The 21,173-nt window shown below is 38.6% G+C and overlaps 1 protein-coding gene and 1 long non-coding RNA gene across 39 annotated transcripts in view; one reads left to right on the top strand and one right to left on the bottom strand.

Annotated features, from left to right (window-relative positions):
- The window catches only part of lrrc71 (leucine rich repeat containing 71), a 33,917-nt gene extending 13,172 nt beyond the window's left edge, over positions 1–20,745 (bottom strand). For 6 of the 38 annotated variants that reach the window (XM_087139783.1, XM_087139780.1, XM_087139784.1 and 3 more), the window contains exons 1-12: positions 14,891–14,928; positions 12,768–12,833; positions 10,224–10,333; positions 8,440–8,742; positions 7,061–7,136; positions 6,558–6,632; positions 6,289–6,357; positions 5,725–5,884; positions 5,061–5,240; positions 4,553–4,660; positions 3,719–3,787; positions 1,068–1,134 (exon numbers count right to left, since the gene is read on the bottom strand). In XM_087139783.1, the coding sequence (XP_086995909.1) occupies positions 1,068–1,134; positions 3,719–3,787; positions 4,553–4,660; positions 5,061–5,240; positions 5,725–5,884; positions 6,289–6,357; positions 6,558–6,632; positions 7,061–7,136; positions 8,440–8,742; positions 10,224–10,333; positions 12,768–12,775 (1,225 nt within the window). In that variant the 5' untranslated portion in view covers positions 12,776–12,833; positions 14,891–14,928. Of the gene's footprint in view, positions 1–1,067; positions 1,135–3,718; positions 3,788–4,552; positions 4,661–5,060; positions 5,241–5,724; positions 5,885–6,288; positions 6,358–6,557; positions 6,633–7,060; positions 7,137–8,439; positions 8,743–10,223; positions 10,334–12,767; positions 12,834–13,329; positions 13,397–14,890; positions 14,949–15,374; positions 15,535–20,723 lie in introns of those variants that run through there. The other 32 variants (XM_087139803.1, XM_087139806.1, XM_087139801.1 and 29 more) reach the window with 15 other exon arrangements.
- On the top strand, positions 11,712–19,387 carry LOC147798343 (uncharacterized). Its single transcript, XR_015426121.1, has 4 exons — positions 11,712–11,842; positions 12,563–12,745; positions 13,561–13,648; positions 16,409–19,387. It is a non-coding gene; the product is annotated as an uncharacterized LOC147798343 (long non-coding RNA).
- Positions 20,746–21,173: the final 428 nt, after the last annotated feature.

Genomic DNA, 21,173 nt, shown 5'->3' with positions numbered 1-21,173 from the left:
AAGTTACATGTTGTACATGTAACTGACCCTTCTTGTACTGTTTCATATTTACTGAATATAGTATCATTATCTTCTTCATTGATAGACTTATGTTAAAGGTTCAGTAAATAAAATGAATGAGTGATATGAGCCAATCCCATGTTACATTTGTAATAGTCACCGTCTGGTTTATACTCTAGGAGAGCAAGAAAGCAAAGCCAACTTGTCTTCACAAAACACTGGCAGTGAAATTTGCTCAAGCTGCAATCAGCGTTGTAATGACTCTAGTCAATGACTGGACTCCAGTCTGACTTGAGTGACTTTTTTGGCCACTTGACTTGACTCAAGTCACTGCAAGCAAATGACTCCACTTGACTCAAGTCCTTCATCAAAGGACCTGCCTTGAGTGAAGGTTACTGTAATAAGACTCAATCCCAAAAGTAAAAACAAACTTCCTTTTGGAAAAATATTTGCAATGACTAATAGCGCTAGACAATAACGTTTATGTCATGTGTTATCATCATGAAGAGTAAGACGTGGTACATGTTGAAACCCAGAGGTGAACACACAAATGCCAAAATACCACTTTCATTTTTGTTTTCATTTATCCTACTGTACTGTGTTCAAATACTGGTGACTCAAACTGACTTGAGCTAAACACTTAACTTCACTCCGCTTTTTTGCCTTATTACTGGACTTAACCTGACTCGGTCACAACTCGGGTTGCAATGTGCTAACCTCTGCAAATTTGCTGCAGGAACATGTAAGCTGACGTCATAATCCCATGTTCCTGTTAAACAGCATCGAGTATGAACTAACCTTTTATAGTGAATTCTACCCAACCTGCTTAGCTTTGGCCATTCTAGACAAAGACATCATGTTTGAACCATTAGAAGTTTATCGTGAATTACAGTCATCTTATAAAACTCATGAACAACTTGAAGGTAACACAGACATATTCACCATTGCAAACAAATGTTGGTACAACACATGGAACTGTGACCTGTGACAAACAATCAGATATGAACTTCACACACACATTTGTAATGAAGTGACAAGGTTTCAATGACAAAACTGACACCACTTACCCTTTTTCCATTTGTCATCTTTCTTGGTTCCACCCTTAGCACCTTCCTCTTTGTCTTTCTTGTTGTCCTGTCATCGGACAATAAAAGGCAAAATGTAAACAAGAGTAAACTTCAAAAGGGAATGTGAAATAAAGAAATGAGCAGTCAGGTTGGTGAAGTGCTGAGTTTCCTTGCCATTCACATGGAGTGGGTTTTCAGTCCTTACTAAATATTATTCCTGAATTTTCCTCCCACTTCTAAAACTGAAATCTCTCTCTAGATTTCCTCAAACCTCAGAGATAACGTATAGATCTACGTACCTTTGAGAAACCCTTGGTTTTACAATCAGAAAGAATGAATATAAAGACATTTCAAACAAACAAGGGAACACAACCAAAGTAACTTAAAAGTTTGAGTAGTAAATAATATTAAAAAACTGCTCTGCTTGGCAAAGCCACAAGAACCTGGTTCCAAAGTGATTGTGAATGGTTTCAAACAGTTTAATGCACCTTTACCAAAATGTGAGTAAACCTTTATTGTAGCAGAAATTCATAAATGTGGGATTTCTTTGCATTGTCAAGATGTAGCACAAAGGAGACAAGGAGAAATGAAGGAGAGGAAAAGAAAATTTACAGAAGTAAAGCAAAATAAAAAAAGATAGGCGAAAAGATTTAAGAAATTGCTTCTCCAAACATGACTTCTTGAAGTACGGCTCTGAAATGAAGTAAATCAGAACCGCAAAGCTTGTGATTCCACCGCAACATTTGTTGGTAAACAGGGTATTCATAGACTCCAACAGAGTCAGCTAACAATTGTGTCTGGGAACCAAACTGACTAACTATTCTTAAGACAAATGGATGAAGAAAGTCAATCATTTCTTGACTAGAACATTAGGGTGTAAAAATCAAAGGCATGTATTAAGCTCCATGTTAACTTGTTTGGCAAGCATGCTGGGTTTTAAATGAGGTTAGCTCTAAAAAACTTCATGTGAAAAGGAGAGTTCAGTGCCAATTTGAGCTGCAGTTATTGAGTATTTAGACAATTGATTGTCACTGTTGTATATGTATAGTTCTGATTGAGTGCATACGAGTACAAATGATTTGCCTGAATAACAGTTACAATGCAATTATACACACCAATTTCACCAATTTTATACATACTGCTGAACAGAAAATAGATCAACATGTAAGCAAGCAAGAAGAACATCTATCTGAATATTAATAGGGAAGTTTTTGGGAAACAAAGGGTGCACGGTATTGAAGCAGTAAACCTGTTGATAAAGGTAAATGAAAGCTAGGGGTTGATTAGTAGAAGCCTTGAAGATTGAGATTTCTCCAAAACCTACAACTTTTATCAGAGGCAAAGCATGTTGTTAATGACTGAAGGCTAACATGATCATTTGCGCTTGGTTTGAAGTTTTTAAGAACCCGAGAACTGTGGCCATTACTCAGGTTGTTCACAAAATTTGACTCGTTGAATTACAAGCCCTGTTAATACTGAATTTTTGTCTTTCTACAGGTACATGTACCGATATACAAGCCTGTGGCTGCTTCAATATTCCGACAGCTTATGGCTCTTTTCTTTGAAACTGAAAAACTTCACTTCTCCCAATAAAGATAAAATTGTGGGGGATTTCAAATTGCTTCCAAAAGTGAGCACTCTACAATGTTGTTGCAGCCGAAGGTGAAGTTACAGCTGGCTCCCTGGACAAAATCGGGTTTTACAAAAACTGCATAGGTTTGTTGTGTTTAGTTATAAAGGTACAGTGTATATACATTGTACATGTATCTCGCTTGGCGTTTTTGTACCAACAATTGTTAATTCCTATATAAAAGAATTTCATTGGGTGTATTCTACCACTCTCATCTGAACTTCAGACGAACCATTCAATGACAATAATTTGGTAGGCTTGTTTCTAGAGACAAGCAAATGACCATGAGCCTAAAAATAAACCAGCCAGCATTATGAAGATACATCCAGGTATCTATGCTATACCAAACATTTAGTCTGTTGTAAGTAAAAATCTTTGCTTGATTTGGTCACAGCAATGTTCAGCATTTGACATGGAAGCACTGTAGTCAGCTTGGGCCATCCAAATGGGCATCTATCAATGCAGAGATTTACCAATGCTGGTCATGAACACTGAAAAACTACGATGGACAAGGTCAAAGGGTACCAAAACACAGCTCCACACCATCTTTCAGGAAATAAAAACAATTGGCTGCTTTTGCGGGCTCAGCTAGCAGACACCAAGTGAGCAGTTTAATTATAAATATTGCCAATGTTTGCATCAAATTACGTGTACATGTACAACCACACAACAGAGCTTCAATGACAACCACCTACTGGTACACTGCTGCTGATTGGTTAAGCATCCAATTTTAACAATGATCTTGATTGGACGATTTGTCACAGCACAGCCATATGGTCAGCAATGACTGATGGGTAAAGAGGCACAATTTCAATTAAAACACAAAGCCTTTTACAGGTCATTGTAGCAAAACACAGCCAAATGGCAGACGCTCACTGCTGAGATGAAAGGCTTCATTGCCCAACAAGACAGGCTCAACCGTTATTACACACAGCTTTTTTATACTTTCAGGTATGCCAATACCGATTGGGTAAAACTCAAGCAGCCAAATGAAACACAGCCACTGATTGGAGGAATTTACCATCATCACTACCGTCTTAGCTCCCTTCCCAGCATCCTCCTTCTCATTTTTCTTCTCATGCTTATTATCCTGTTCACAATTTGGACAGAAAAACTCAAGATTGAAATAGCCTGAGGAAGAAATGAAATACCTGGCTGAAAACAAGCAGCCTATTACAGTTGGAGAAACATACAATACAGGAGCAAAGATTACATAACACCAGTACATACATGTACATGTACACATAGCTCAAATTCAGAGCATTCAAAAGGAAAGAAATAAAAGGAATTACAAAATGTAGGCAGTAATATAAACATAGCATCCTTTCACTTTACCTATATGACAGGTGTTCCTCCTAAGACAAACTGTCAAGAGATAACCCTAAAGGGCTGGGGAGGCAGGAGAATGGTCCAGCATTGTTCTAGAAACCATCTGGTAACTACCCACATCACCAGTCTACGGGGCTTAATTACACAGTGAATGGTACAGGATATTCTGAGAACCCTGCTACATTCAGAAACTTGAGTAGTGTCTCAAAGCTACTGGTATTAGGTCTCATTAAGGAATGACATCCTAGACTGTCCAGCATGACTGATCACTTCCTCCTTGCGTCTTTCATTTTTCCTGTGAAGTACTACTATTACTATGAAGAGTCAGGAAATGAAGGTCTTAATGAGTGTATTCCAGCATCATCTTAAGATTCTCTACAGTGAAATCACCACCAGAATGCTCAAAGATACTTGCCGTCATGGCCGTACCACAATTTTGTATGGGCAGAAAACCTTCACCACCATCATCCAAACAATCGATAAGCCCGTGGATATACCAGTATATGACAATCTAATAGAAACTGACCTTTTTCTTAGAGGATTTGTCTCGTTTTTTATCTCCTTTGTCAAGAATGCTTCCACTGCGAACACTTCCAGGCCTGTCCTTAGACTCCGCCCTTCTGGAGGGGGGTGGCTGAAATAAACCAAAATGTCAATGTTGGGTAACACTAAGAGAATTCCTTCCACTTGAAATTGGGGTCAACACAGGTACAATTAGGATTAGGGGCTTGACAGCTACTTCACTTGTACATTTACCCGCATGTTGTGTCTCAGAATAGGGCATCTGATTGTTGAAGGTTGAAATGGGTGTTCACTGTCTGTATTTAATTAGTGTTAGTGTAGATTACATGTACTCTTGTATTTAGTTGGATCTTGCCTTATCCCATTAACTAAAAAGTTGATTTTATTTGTAGATTTTAACACCAAAAATTGACCTCCACTGTTTGTACATGTACATGTATGAATCTAAGAATGTAAGCAAAAACTGAATAAAACGTCCATTAAGGATGCTGTTGCAGTTGGTTGGTACGCACCGACTTGCCGGTGCCTCTGTCAGGAGAACCCTTATCACTATGTAGCTTTCGCCTCTCGACTACCTCCTCGTGAGTGAGTGGAAATCGGGACAACACATCGCCGAACTTAACTGCTCCTTTGTCTGTTATCTTGTTGCTTGCCAAGGAAAGGCAAAGCAGGACCCTGTTCATGCGAAGACCCTGAAAAAAGACGAAAGTAAGCCAAACTCTCTTGATTCAGTTGATGCTGCATCCAGTGGTAATAACCTCAAACAATAGCTGTTACCATGTATGAATGCTGCTTACGATGGAGCAACCAACTGACTTGTACAAGTCTAGTCACCAAAATAGTTGTGTAACAACATCTAATGCCACTAGTCAGGTTCCTTTAGTACACAAAATTTTGCAAACCAGATGGAATCATTCTGAGGCTTTCAAAAATCTTACTTTCATCTCTATCTCTGGCCTAAGCTTTGAGAATGAAACCAGCAAAAAGCATCTCCATTTACAGCTACAGAAACTTTCAATTTGCTGAAGTGAGGCCAAGCATATTATAAACCAAATGAAGAGTCAAGACAAGCTTTAGAAAATGGCCAAACACTGGAAAATATTAATGCACCTTTCCTAAGAGTGGGACGTTCTGTAAGTATCGGGAATGCACAAAGTTTCCCAAACCTACTGTTACCTTGACAATTGCCTCGGTGCCCACATCGGTCAACTTGTTATGGCTAAGGTTGAGTGAGATAAGATTCTTGTTGCAGGTTGTGACCGTGGACAGTGCTGCCCCGATGCCTGATGCCCCCCTGTCAGTTATGTCATTATGGCGTAAAGACAGGTTGACAATTCTGATGGAATATGGCATAAAATATTGTGAGAAGTTTACTAGTGTTAGGAGACAATTTAAGCCATCTAAAGAAATAAATTTGTTTCTCAAGCGGGTTTTTTTTGGAAGGGAGAAGGCACCTTTTTTTTTCAAAATGGTGTCTATTCCCAAGACGACAGATGGAGTTTATTGACTCCTGCTGACACATCTGTGTCTGGAGGTGCTTTCAACCCATAACAGATCTTCAACCTGTATTCATTCATAGCTACAATTAGTTATAAATGCCTGTTTTTCCAACAGTCAGATTTCACAAAGAACACACATGACCACCAAAATGTTAGGGGAGCAACATTCTGCCCCATCCTGGCTGTGAAATGGCTGTGCCATTCTTAAAGTCCTTCAAGAAATGAACTTAAATCAACTTACAGACTATCCTCTCCAATAAGACATGCCCATGGCTCTTCAGCAATTGGATTGCCTTCGATGGAAACATTTCTGTAACAACCAGGAAGGATGGAATCACTGGCAACAATGCTAAAGACACAGAAACCTTTCACATTCGGCTCTTGAACTCTAAGATTAATCTTCTTGAAAAAAGCCATTCCTCTGAATGTCTGGACCCACTAATAGCACAGACATAGCACAGACAAATCTGATGAAGGTCTGACCATTCTACTAGTTCGATTGTCACTTACTTTAGGTTTGGACACTGGGGGAAAAATGAGGCCAAATCTCTCAAAGTCTTATCAGTCAATCCTGCATTCCAAAAACTACAAAATCAAACAAAATATTAAGAATAATCAGTGATTATCAATCAAAGACTTCTTGAATGGACTAACTAAGAGATTGATTGAAACAGTTGTCCAAACTATAGAAAGTTCCGCATGTAAACCCTTAGGTGTCCAAAGAAACGGAGAAGTGAGAACGTTCCCTCTCTTTGTGATTTCTGATATTACTGATGCTTTGACATCAATATCACAAAAGCTGGATAAACCATTCTTGCAAACTGTTCAATAGTCAATACAAAAAGTAACATAATCAAAGGAACACATTTTTTTTTACTTTTTTTCACTGAAAGCAGCTGAGGATTAATGTGCACTCAATCTGAATGTCTCCTTGAAGAATGTAGAAACCAGAGTGTCTTTCAGATTCTATTCAAGGGAAATAACCAGGTTCTTTGGAAATCATGTACACTCACTTTATAGTGTTCAGCTTTTCGATTGTTGGGAAGCAGTTTCTAAAAATATCGACCATCATATCGTCTACCTTCCAGCCTACATGGAGAAGAAAAACAAAACAAAACACTGCATCAAAGCTGATGTGGATAAATCAAAACATTGTATCAATGCTGATTTGGATAAATCAAAACACTGTATCAATGCTGATTTGGATAAATCAAAACACTGTATCAATGCTGATTTGGATAAATCAAAACACTGTATCAATGCTGATTTGGATAAATCAAAACATTGTATCAATGCTGATTTGGATAAATCAAAACATTGTATCAATGCTGATTTGGATAAATCAAAACTCTGTATCAATGCTGATTTGGATAAATCAAAACACTGTATCAATGCTGATTTGGATAAATCAAAACATTGTATCAATGCTGATGTGGATAAATCAAAACATTGTATCAATGCTGATTTGGATAAATCAAAACACTGTATCAATGCTGATTTGGATAAATCAAAGCACTGTATCAATGCTGATTTGGATAAATCAAAACATTGTATCAATGCTGATTTGGATAAATCAAAACACTGTATCAATGCTGATTTGGATAAATCAAAACATTGTATCAATGCTGATTTGGATAAATCAAAACTCTGTATCAATGCTGATTTGGATAAATCAAAACATTGTATCAATGCTTATTTGGATAAATCAAAACATTGTATCAATGCTGATTTGGACATATCAAAACTTTGTATCAATGCTAATTTGGATACAGTACACAATACCACGGGCCTGACACTCTAACAACTGGCAGATTTTTGTGTACATGTATTTCATCACAAAAAAGCTGTGCAAAAATATGGAATTTATGGGAGCTTACAATTCAACGGTTGAGTGTAAATGTAATCTAAACATGTTTGTATACATGTACATGTATATGTACATGTATGGTGTTTGCCATTAACATTGGGACCACTGATGTGTATCTCTTCAGCATTATCTTTTAGGCATTTTTAGGCAATAGTAACATATCTAAGCAACATAAATGAGCCCAAAACTATTCAAAGCAAACATTGTCAAGCAAATTGGTACTCTTAGGGGGTTCGTGGAGTTGTAACCTGATCGGAACTTAGGAAATGGTGTTTATGACTTCACTAGTAAACAGAACCACAGGCAGTAACAACCAATGAAAAACTTATCTAAACACTTATGCAATGACTGCAGCTTGAAACAATGGTTATGGCCAACAAAATGTGCTACCTTATTATTGCACCAAAGAAATAAAAAAACCTGATGTTTTTCTCAATGGCGATGGGTTCAATGAAACCACAATTTCCTCTTGGGGGAAAGGGCAGCACAGTCCAATAATTTCTTCTTCTTTTTGTATTACAATACCTCTGATATAGATCTCAGTCACTGTTGCTGGTTTGTCCTCATGTTCCATCTCCACCTGTATGCTTGGTTTGAAGTATGCATACTTGTCCTTGGTGACGTATGTTTTTGGTTTGGGTTCCTCATCGGCATCATCCACAGGCTCTTCTGGGGGTGTGGGATCCTTCGCCTTGGGGTCTGGAGGAGGAGGGGTGCCTGGCCGCTTGGCCCGCAGCACCACAGGGGGGGTTTCTGTTTGTGGCAGGCCAGCTCTTCGACAAAGCTCAGTAAAGTCTGCATCAAACTGACCAGTGCAGGTGTAAGGCTCTGTTAGAACAGTGGGGGAAGACCAACAGCAAACTTGGGTGAGTTGAGAAAGGTTAAGCTGACAATCCAGTTCATTAGTGTGCGCCACTTCACTTTCAGCTACCTGTACATGTATGCTGACTGCACACAGAGCTACATGGAACCAAGGAACTAGAAGTTAATGCTTAACTTGAGCATGCTGAATACTCCTCCAATGGAAGCTTGCAATCAGTGGTGCATGCATAATGTGTATGATGAAGTCTTTTACGAATCGTATGGTACAACAATCGTTTGGTCACAGGTGTGTGTACATTGTACATCCTACAGTACAGTGTGTATATGTACATCACACATTAATTAAAGGGCTTCATTTATGCAAAGACACCAGTACACATTCTGACAAAGGTTTTTCCCATTCTTTTGTGCTTGTACAGGTACATGTAAATGTACATAGCCCCCATGGTGTTTTTGCAACCTGATTACGTAATGCCATCACGGCTCTCGCAAAACTCAAACTCCCCTCCCCATTTTTGTATATGCATTCACTTTGGAAATTCACATTTTTGGGTTGATCATAACAATGTGCGCCACGTACGTGTGTATGCTTAAAACAAAACTGCATTAAGACTAAGGTTACAAGTTGGTAATAAAAAGTAACATGCTAGTCAGACATCTATCCAATACCACATTGCAAGTCAATGGGTACAAATCATGGTTGCCATTGGTGATAAGAATTAAACATTTGGTCACCCATTACAATTTTTTAAGCCCAAATGCAATACCGGTGCATGTATACATATATGTGAAGTACATCTTTCTTGATTTTAAAAGGTTTACAATTGTAAACGTAAAGATGGCAATTGCGATTTAACCTAAACTGGTTTAATTTGTGTGTGACAAATCACTCTTTAAAATTACTTTTATAGTATTTTTTGGTGTTACATACATGTACATAAAAAAAATTGATTATGTGAAGATTTTATATTTTAGTTACATGTATGTATTGATTTTAAAGTTAATATTGTTTTAGATAATTTTTTTTATAGTTTGACTCTTTTTATGTAAACGATTCACATGTACGTATATGTAAGGGAAGAATTTTCCCAGTATCACATTCCCGATAAATTTTCAGCCATTTGCCACGCACTTTTCATGAATCACAGTTGCTGCGATGCAACCAGAAGCATACGTTTACGGGCGAATTCATTCAGTACGAGAGCGTGGCACTCCCTGTAAGCTGAATTGCTCAGCTAGCTATGAAGTGCCGATAACACAACGAAAACACAATTTGCGATGTTGCCGTATTTTCAAAAAATTTTCTCTTGGTTATTTTGTCTAATATTGAAGTTGTATTGAACTTTAATCTTCTTGTTATGTCACAGCCTTATGTGCTTATTTTCTTTCCTGTCTTTGGGTTTATTTCAGATCTGGATTTGTTGGTGATATCATTTTCCAGTGATGTGATAGATTTTTGAAAACAATGCCGGAGAGAATTTTCTAACCTGGTGCTTTGTTGAGATCCTCTTCCGCTGCTTCTTGAGAGGTGGAGGCTGCTGCCTTTTCCTTCATAGCTTTCTCTACTCGCTTACCCATCTTCACTTTCTTTGCAGCACTGTAGAAGGACACAAGCAAATCAATCTGGAGTTTTGCGTTTAATCCTGTCATTTTAATTGCAACCAAAAAACAAACCCTACTAGAGGTCTACATGTACGTGTCAGCAAGAAAGCCATACTGACAGGCATCCAATATCTGTACTAGTACATCTCTGAAATGTCTATCCAATAGGCTTGGTTTTGTTAATTTCATTATTCTCTAATTCATAGCATTGCAACTATTCAATTCATACTGTAGCATTGCAGTTTCAGTCCACACGATTAATTTCTTCTCCATTGATGATGGAAAAGTACCGGCAGCATTTTTGCCTTATAATTAACTGAAAATGAGGCAAAGCGTACATTGTAAGAATGGTGTGCACGTATTAATGTTCAATATCGATATACTTGGTGAAAATATGTATGATTGCAGCACATCAGAGGTTTAATGATAATTTCAACTGATAAAAAATTAGTTTGTAAGGACATGAGAAGAATGGGGGATGATCCTACTGACACAATCCCCCTCGTGATTCATGGGAATCTTTTAGGCCTGAACATCAATTTCAAAGCTTCTCTTTTAATACAACGGACATCAAATACATGTAGATTAGGGTTCAGGGACAAGCAGTTATGTTCCAAAACTCTGCAGCTTAAAACACAACAAAATGCTGTTTAAAAAAAAAGCACTAAAGTACATGTACCGGTACCATGTAAAACTTGTTCTACAAGAACGGTAATGAGCTGATGGTGAGGTGTAAAACTCACAGAATGTTTACTTTTGATAAATTCACGGAAAATGTTGATCAGCGTCACTAATGGAAAATGCATTTAAATTTTTGGTTCATATCTCTGGGAAAATGAAATTACAGGTACACGTAGTGCACTGGTCTCATGTAATGATGTACATAGTGAACATTCAGACTATAGGAGGTTATGATTACATGCAGGGTTAGCAATGCGAAGCGGGGATGTGGTGCACATGTATGCTCCCCTTTTTTTAACAAGGGAGGCTGCTATTTTCAAACATACATTTAGATTAGATTTGGGTCTAGCTGGAAGTCAGATGCTTCCTAATGGTTCTCCTCAGCAATATTGGCAGACATTTCCTGTCTAATCTTATACTGGTACAAGAACACGGACATTTCCTGTCTAATCTTATGCCGGTACATGGACACGGACATTTCCTGTCTAATCTTATGCTGGTACATGGACACGGACATTTCCTGTCTAATCTTATGCCGGTACATGGACACGGACAGGTCCTGTCTAATCTCATGCCGGTATATGGACACGGACACGTACCGATACATGTAGTAGATCAACAAGCATACGTGTACGTGTCAGCAGAAATGCAAACACTCAAGAATAGAATGATGTGGCTGAAAAAAAAGTCCCAAGTGGGGATTTAGTATAAAGTTTTCAGACTTTTTCCTTCAATTTCTGGATCTGTTTGACAAGACTTATGTCTGGAAAATGGAATTTGCATTCTTTACAATGAAGGAAAATCTTGGTAGCCACTGATGACGGTAAGTACGTGTATACAGTATGTACATGTACAGCCAGCCAAAAACTAAAACATTAATAAAAACTTAGCCATTACATGTACTTCAGATGTCTGTCAACTAATCCCACTCATGTGATTAAGTCAAATGTCAGAAATAAGTATACATACAGTACATGTATGTACTCCTGACAAACACAGGTTGCATGTACCTGTAGAGTACACCTGTGTACTTTTAGAATAACATTGTGTTTCTCATGAGAGACTTTTGTCCCCAAGGTGGCTCATATTTGCTGCTGTTGTACACTCGATTGAAATATGTGACCCTTCACAACAAAATGAGCATTAAGTTGCATTCTGCTCTTTCCTATTTTGAAGGTTCAAAGTCAGATATTGAAGTGGAGGTCAATTTTGGGGTTTTATAATATTTGGAAAAAATAACCTGTCTATTCATAATAATAAATTTTTCACAGGATTACATATTTAAAAATATCATTTTCTCAGCAATTTTGATGATAGCATTATTTGTGTTCAGTCAGAAATGTCGAAACAATGTCAGAAACAAAGACACAAAGCTGCCAGAATAATGTCCCATTGTCATGCTACAGAAGTGTTAAATGTACAAGGTTGTTATGCTAAATTCAAAAATACTAGTATTTCTCTCAATTTGTGAAAATTCTGACTTTCTGCTAATTTTGTGGTGACAGATCACATTAACATATCGTTATGCTAAACTTATTTCTAGAACCAGATGTTGTTACCAAGCAGGCACAGTACATGTACATGGTGAAGCGACCATACCGGTCCAACTTGAACAGCCATGCATTCGGGGGTATGCGGGATGAAGCAATAGAATGCAGCCAATGACAACAATGAACTGCCTGAGGATATGCAGATGAATGATGTGACACATAACATCAGATCACAGGTAACATAATCCCAATACTCACTTGCTCATGGTTAAGACTTGGAATACATTGCATGCAGACCAGAAACAGACACACACACCTGGCTCTCTGAGAAGCAATATGTATACATGTACACGAACACATCAACCCACTATCAATAATAAAGCTGCAAGTACAGGTGCTTCTAACTGAAGGGTGGTTATAAACCCATCGCTTAAAAAAAGTCTAGAAATTTGTACAAACACATTTTCTGAAAAAAGGGGTTTGCAATGTCAATAAAAAATCTCTTCCTTCACATGACCATTGCTCTTTAACAATGTGACTAAAGCGGGTATCTCAGTATAGATACGGTAATCTACATGTATCTGGATATCGTACATTCAAGCCTACATAGTGTTATACCAGGGCAGGTACTTCATGAAGGCATCAGAGGCAATACATGTACCCCTGATGCCCCTTGTCTTTGCCTCGATGCCCATTGAAATTTTCCCATAGACAAGTTGTTTTTCCTTTTTCGGACATTTAAAAATGATTGACCACTGTGATGTGGGGCTGGACAGTCTGAAAAGCCAAGAGATGCACTGCGTCCAAGATGAATACGTACCCAAAGAAAATGAAAGGCGACCAAGAAATCTTTTTTCAGCAGTCCTTGTATTAGTACTCCCTGTACACTGTGGGGTGTGCATGCATAAAAAAAATGCATACATGCATGTGCATAATATCACACATGTACAATGTTGGCCGACATGATGTCTAACGGTGGATGTAACACGTGGTTATGCGCACGTCGGCCATGTCAGTTATCAATGAATACATACATGTTCTTGGATGACAGGTATTGTTGTGAAGCTGAACAAGATTCAAACAGGTGTTAAAAGTCTCCAGGTGTAAATTACCAGACAGGCTCTCAATCAAAGCTACATGTAAGTACATGAACTATTACTCAACTATATAAAGAAGTCTGTGTAAAATGTGCGAATCAGGCCAACATTTATCCGAGTAGGGAGAATGTACAACAATGTACAGTATGGAAGCAAATTACCTTTTCCTCAAAATAAAGGAAAGGCAGGTTTGCGTTAATAGCACCCTAGGGATAGTTGATCACGTAGTGAACATACTGGTGTAATTTCAGATCATTAATGGGGGATTGTGAATTTTGGACCCCTTTCCTATATACACAGGTGCACAAACATGTACATGGAGAAGGAAGAAACAGATCCAGATGTACATGTAAGCTTTTTTGAGGGATTTCTGAGGAAAACGATATCGACAATAAAAGCCTGTGCATGCATGCATCCACTGAGAATAAACACCACCTCATTTCCATGGGTACAAAATTGGTTCCCTGTGAAGGAACATGCACACACAGCCCATGGAGTCGAGGTTGCCAATGACGCAATGCATCATGCATGTACGTCATTGGACTGGTCTCTGTCCCTATTTATACATTCAGAGAACTGGGACGGGACAGGCACCAGTCTTCCATTCGATGGACATGTGCCAAAGTATGTAGCTCAAATGTGCGGATCATTTATTGAAGAGAGGCAAGAGCATTTACAAATGCCAAAGAAGATCTCTCTTATGAGTATGTGTGGTTCTGAAAAGAACTGTGAGTATACTCAACGTTTTGGACTGCATGCTCAGTCCTTCGTCAGGAGAATCCTGACCAACAATGCTACCAACGATTGTTTTCTGGTCAAGACGTCTGGTGCCCTGACTACATTTGGGTCTCTCCTGTGGTTTCCTTAGAGGACCATGTTTTCCATAGTAGAGGAAACAGTCGTTGGTAGCACTCCCACCCGTCACAATCAACAAGTCTTGTGCCCAGACCACGTATAGGCCACTCATGAGTGTTTATTGGGAGGACTATGTTTTGCCCATAGAGTAATTATTGCTTCTAAATCTCACTACATGCATTTGAAAGGAGCAGGCAGTGAAATGTTTAAGTATTGTACGTGTGTTGAGCGAAAATGGTCGGATTTTGACAGATTTTGAAGTCACTGCATTGAAGCCTTAACCGTTTGACGTTGGCATTTATGAAAGCCAGTAGGTGATTTTTGGTGAGTCTTTGGAATTTTTGAGAACCGTTTTAATCTTACTAAATGAACGTGCATGGAGCGCTAGTATGACGATCTCATCCAAAATCGTAAAAGAGGAATACTAACCCTCCACTCAGTAGAGCTAGGTCAAAAACAGTGCTCTCCTCTGAGGGGGTGACTTGGCCTGGGGTGAGTTGGCAAAAGGGCGAGTCAGTAAGGGGCAAGTCGGTAAGGGGCAGGTCGGCCGTGGGCGAGTCGACCTACAATCTTCTTAAGTTCTTTCCTTTGCCGTCCACGCAAAAACAAGATGGCGGCCTGTCAGACTGCACAAACAGGCCTGCCTTTTTCACTCAAATAAAGCACTCAAATATCATTTCAGATTGATACAGTACATTTAATTTGATAAGTAGTTGCCTATAAAAACATTGGAAATAAAAAATCTTTGCATACATATGCTTGAATAACTTACACCTAGTACGAGGCCTAACTAGGCCCTACATCGTGTAGCATGACCCGTGTACGGTCTGCAATCTGGCAATAAAGAATTTTAAATGGTAGGCTATTCATCAAAATGTGCCATTACATTAAAAAAAAAACTACTGCTGCTTACGTGATTTCAAATGGTTTAAAAACTAGCAAGGCTTATCTGGAAGTGTAACCTTACACCACTTTCTAAAGTCACAAAACTGAACGTCAGACCACCGACGCAATGTCAAAGTTGGACCACCTACATGTACATGTAGTACACGCATACAACGCACGTACATATTCAGAGACTAGATATTTGCAGCCGTAGTCACTCAATTACTCAAAATGTTGTCTCCATGTGCATCAAAACATAGTTCCAAAAAACAGACTTACGTTTGTGTATTGTTTTGAAAAAGGTCTGTTAAAGTCGATGGGTGAGTGAACGCATAACTTAAGTCTACAAAAACCAGTTCTTCGTTCCGTTTTGCATTTGTTTGAGCTGAACATACTTCTTTAGAACCAACCTCGCTACCAAATCAATCCGCCAAGCGTGAGTGATCCGTTGGCTAGCAACAAGAGCAGAGATAGCAGCGCCCCCGTTGTTACAATCTGATTACTGTATATTTTCGTACAACGGTTACGTGACACAGTTCTTTTTCCGAACCGAATAAAGTTCTCTTGTCCATTGAGGTTTAGAAAAATTAATGTGGCGTATATTGTGCTTGAACTTGGGGCATGGGAGGAGATAACATGGCCAACCATAAGGGGAGACCATATGTCGAGAAGAAACGTACAAGTTACATCAGAATGGCATATTTGAATGAATGTTGGACATGATACGCGGGAAAACTCGGCCCTTGTACATTTCGTTCTTTCGTCTTTCGATGTGAAAACGAAAAATAATCAAACAACCAAAACATTTTTTTTTCGTTCTTTGATTTGAAAACGAAAAATGAAAATCGAAGAACAAATCGTTTCTCGTCTTTCAACTGAAAACCAAAAACGACACATGTAATTAGATTTAGAGGACATTCATTCAATGTTGTGATTGTGGACAAAAATTAGCCACAAACGTACATTTATCACTGATAAATATAAATATCATTAATGTTATCATAGTTACATAACATGAACATGAAAATGACAACATTTATGTGTTTTTGTACCCTAACCTAGGGACAGACAGACAACGAGAGGCAATCCGAAAAAACAAATGCGACACAAAACATAGCATACGGCTGACAAGAGCGATCGGACAAGAGCTAGCACCTCAGAAAAATTACCGTTTGTCTAAAAATTGAGCTTTGAGTCTCTTTACAAAGACAGGTAAAGAAAGTAGTGATTTCATAGAATCATTTATAATTCCAATACTGTTCACCTTGGTGAATAGCACTACTTTTAGACACTTACGTCCTGTGAAACTGGACGTACAATTTTCTATTTGAACTATATATAAGCCTACTTCGTGTATTGTAATTATGGATGGTTGATATCAAGGTAATCAGGTTTTAAGACAAGGAGGGAGTAGGTCATGCCTTAATTTGTATATAAACATCGCTAGATTCAGGTGATATAAGTCATTACATTGTGAAAGATTTAATTTAGCAAACAATGGAGTAGAATGATGACGGTGACCGGCATTATACGAACCGGTCGTTTTTGTGGAGTAAGTAATCTGTTGCATCGAGATGGCGAGCTGCCCTACGTTATTCAAGTAGGGTAAAACTAAGGAATTTTTATACAATGTTAATAATACTTTATCCGGAAAATAATCGAGTCATAATGACTATAACTTTTATTATTCTTGGATATTTTTGTAGCTACATCATCAATATGACATTTTTAAGTTAGATTTTCATCCAGTGTTACAGCCAGAAATTTTGTACTTTAACCTGGGTCGACCTCGAAGTGTTTAAGATCAAAGAAGCCGTTCGTGTATACGTAAAATGATTTGAACAAAATGTTATGTAATGTGATTTGAAGGCATTAATACACAATTTGTTTGCTGAAAGCCACTCCTTAATTTTAGTAAGTTCCAAATTAATTAAGGTTCTGGATTGCTTCATTTACATTATTGAGTGTAGACAATAAACTTGTATCGTCGGCAAATAAACAAAATGTATTGTTTGAGGTACTGCATAATTGTATCGTTGAGGTAAAGTAAAAATAGCAATGGACCTAACACATAACCTTGTGGTACCCCGCATGTGATTCCCCGACTGCTGGAATTCACAGATTTAACTAGGGGGATTTACTTTTCTCATAACGCATTTACTATTTTGCAAATAAGGAAAGTTTTTATCATATGTTTGTTGGACTCGTAGTAAAATGAGTCATACGTACTTTGTATGTCATACATTAATGTTATAAAATCCCAGTCAGTCATAAAGTTGTTACTACTGTCCTCATTAAAACTGCGCTTCTTTATTTTTTAAGATTTCCTTGTAAGGTTATAATAAAAATACAGGAAGATGATGAGAAATATCAGTCATCAGAATTCCCGAGGAATTGTCTGCAAGATCATCGGTAAATATAATTATTATCAATAACAGTTGCATGTAATCCTTGTTGATGTATTAATAGTCGGGTAAAATGAGTATAGTAGCAGGGTATTCATAAAATTTTGTACGCTGTTGTCATCACACTCCAATAAGTTGATATTAAAGTCACCATGCGTGATGTATTTTTTTTTTATTTTCAAGAAACATAACTGATAAGGTTGTATTAAAGGTTTTTGTAAAATCATTGTATCTGAGAAGCCGGCAGTGGATTAGTCTGTGCCTTGGATTGGGTAAACTGTGTGCTACAGCTTGACCTGTACCGGGTGGTGGTCCTGTGGGATGTGCTCTGCCGATTTCGATGTTTTCAGCACCCATCGAGCTTCAGATGACTAGTTAGCAGCTCATGAACGAAGACCTCATAAGATTCCGATTCTGCCTCAAGGGAATGTTGTTGCGGCAACTTTGATTGTGAATATTGTCAATCTTGTCCTCAAGCTTCCTGATGATCCGTAATTTGTAATCCGTTTCTTTTTGGTTGGACAAATGTCACAGATATTCTCAGGTCAGATACGTCATTGGTATTTGCGGACACCTGTTGATGGACTTGATGATACTTCGACTCTACAGAGTTCAGTTGTGATTCTATGTTGTTGATTGTGGAGAGAATTTTGTCAAGCTTCTCGTCAATGGTTGACGGCAAGGACTTCACGCAACGCAGTCACCATCTTGATAAGTGGAACTGGGTCTCAGTGGGTCCTTTTTGGTGCGCATTTTTCTGCTGCCACGGGCTGTTTTCTTTGAAGATTCGTTGTCAGACATAATCCCAGTGTGCTATATTTGTTGATTTTCGGCAACAGTGACAGTACTTTATTTCAAAAGACGCACAAATTTCACAAAATCCGTGTGAGCAGAGTATACGCCACCTCACTCGTTCACATCACTGCCAAAAGTATTTCCATATCGTTCTTTTTTCGTTTTTCAAAGTGAAAAAGAACAACAGTGTAATCTATTGCTCCAAGAATGAAAATCGGTTCCATTTTTCATTGCATTACGTAAGAGACGTCTTAATAGTAAGCAATCAAATCAAACATGGCTGAATTAGAGGAATACGATGAATTCGTTACTTATAAAGTAAAAGGAGAAGCAACTCATAAGGAAATATCTCACATGCTCAAATGCAACTTTTATCCTGAGAAGTGTTCATCAGAGACGTCGTGACACATCGAAAGTACGTAGGATGAATTGGGATTACAATTTGTTCAAGATTAATCTCGTTTCCAACAGCCAAACGAAAAACGACTTCTTCCTCTTCTTCTTCATTTTTTTTTCGTTTTCAAACCGAAAAACAGAAAACGACTTGTGTTTGGTTGCGTGACATCCCTTTTTAAATCAAGAAACGAATGAACGAAACGTACACGGATCCAACTCGTACCTATCCCGGACATCTCGTAACCCAAGATAACATTGCATTTTATCATAGCTTGAGGTGATATTACGTCAGGAATGTAGCATAGCATATCAAATGCGGGGTTTTATTCCTGATGATGCGGCCGTCTGTTTGTTTGTTTTTAACCACTGGAGTTTTTTTACGTTGAAAACATATTTTTCCATGTCTACAGATATAGATTTGTGTGAGTGCAGTGAAGAGGTCGTATTTTAATTTTTTTTCATCCGTTAGTTAGCACTCGAAATAACTTGTTGAAATTGTTGCGTCTTGGAAATAAAAACCAATTGATAATGAAAACAAAAACCGGAAAAGCCTTTCAAGTGATTTTGTCCTTTTCTGAATATTTGTCGCTCTAAATAAAACCATTTTTTTTACGTAGACAATTCGCCTCAGGCATTGAATTAATCACTTTTTGGAACATTTGTGGCTCTGAAAAGAGCCGGTGGATCTAAAAGGAGCCGTTTGGTTTATTCAGGGGATGGGCCCGGTGCGGTAATTGCAGGCCACCAGAAACCTCGAAGTTTCCATCTCCCCAACCCGGTAGCGGTCTGACAGCTCTTGAGTGGTACAATGAGCTTGTACCCCCCACGCAGGAGTATGCTTCAGCGTGGTTGCAGTACGTGGCGTGGGGGGATAGGATTATATGTGGTTCGACATCTTTAGAACCTCTGATTAGTAAGCAGTGAATAGGCCTTTACTACGGAGAACAAAAAAGTGGCCATCTGTTTTTCTGCTACCAGAATAGTAGAAAAGCAGATTTTAAGTCTTTTTAACATGCAGTTTTGGATTTTTCTGCTACCACAGAAGCAGAACGAACATTTTATTGTAATGCATTTTTCCACTTCTTTGCCTTTCTGCCACTAACCTATCCCACTGTACAAAAGCAGTTTTACTTTCCTCTTTTTGCTGGCCGTCGAAAAGTGGCCATCTGCTTTTCTGTCCTCAATGGGCCCTGAATGCATGGGGCCAACTGTAGGTTACGACCATATCTGATCTGGGGGAATGAAGACGTAGAAACCAATACTTAACCATGCATTTTGGGGACCAATCCCATACCGCAGTATCGGTGTCCCTGTGAGGCAGAGAAAATAGCATCTCAAAGGAAATACAGTTTTACAGCTATCATCCAATAGACACATGCACAAGCTTGCTTGGGCCATGGAAAGCATGTGAATCTTTTATTACTAAAGATAGGGTGGACTGTAGTGTTGATCTTGAACACCCTCAATGAGATGTAAACAGGTCTAGTTCACGAAAAGGAAGTGAGCTACCCTGAGGAAATGGCCCTTTACCTCATTCGTTATCGGTATAGTCATGTTGCTTATAACTATTGTAACAGTTTTGGAAAGGAACTGCATAATTGCGTTTTTTCTTTGCCTAGTGCGGGTACTTTCCCCGGTATTGGGCATACCGTGAAGGATTACTCAACTTCGACGATTATCACCTGAATTAGTGGCAAATTTATTTATCAAGCTGTTGTAGAACATGTATACACTATAGGGGGCCCCCGTACGATTGCCTCATTGAAATGGTGAAATCCTACCTTGCAAAAACCCCTCTGACGTCACCACCTATGTCAGACATTCAGACTATGATCGGTCTCTTAAATGCGTACAAGAACCCGTTGCACACGCACAGAGCTTGTCGATAGATCTGCTGCTGCCAAATCTGACCGTGGCCCACAAATCAAGAAAACAAACGTTGAAATTCTGACACAAAAGTTGATTTTTGGGGGGACGTTCTTGAAGTTAAACTCTGTCAGCCTCGTGCGGTTCAAAACCAGGTCTGAAGGTAAGCAACTGTCCAATCAATTATGTATTAACTTAGCCACTCCTGCTTCTTAGGGCCTTTGACGTCAAGGGAGGGTAATCCAATTGTCTACGTGGACAATGGTTGACAAGTGACAAATGATTGTTGGGGTGTCGTGTCGGATTAAAACCCTTAAGATGGTCGCTTTGATATTGGAGCGTTTAAAGCCCTACCAACTGTGCAG

This window comes from Acanthaster planci, linkage group LG08 (assembly GCF_054643075.1).
Source record: "Acanthaster planci isolate LZ-2023a linkage group LG08, COTS_SCS, whole genome shotgun sequence".
NCBI classification, from domain to species: Eukaryota; Metazoa; Echinodermata; class Asteroidea; order Valvatida; family Acanthasteridae; genus Acanthaster; species Acanthaster planci.
Note: the sequence above shows the minus strand (reverse complement) of the source record. Positions and strands in the feature narration are given on the sequence as shown.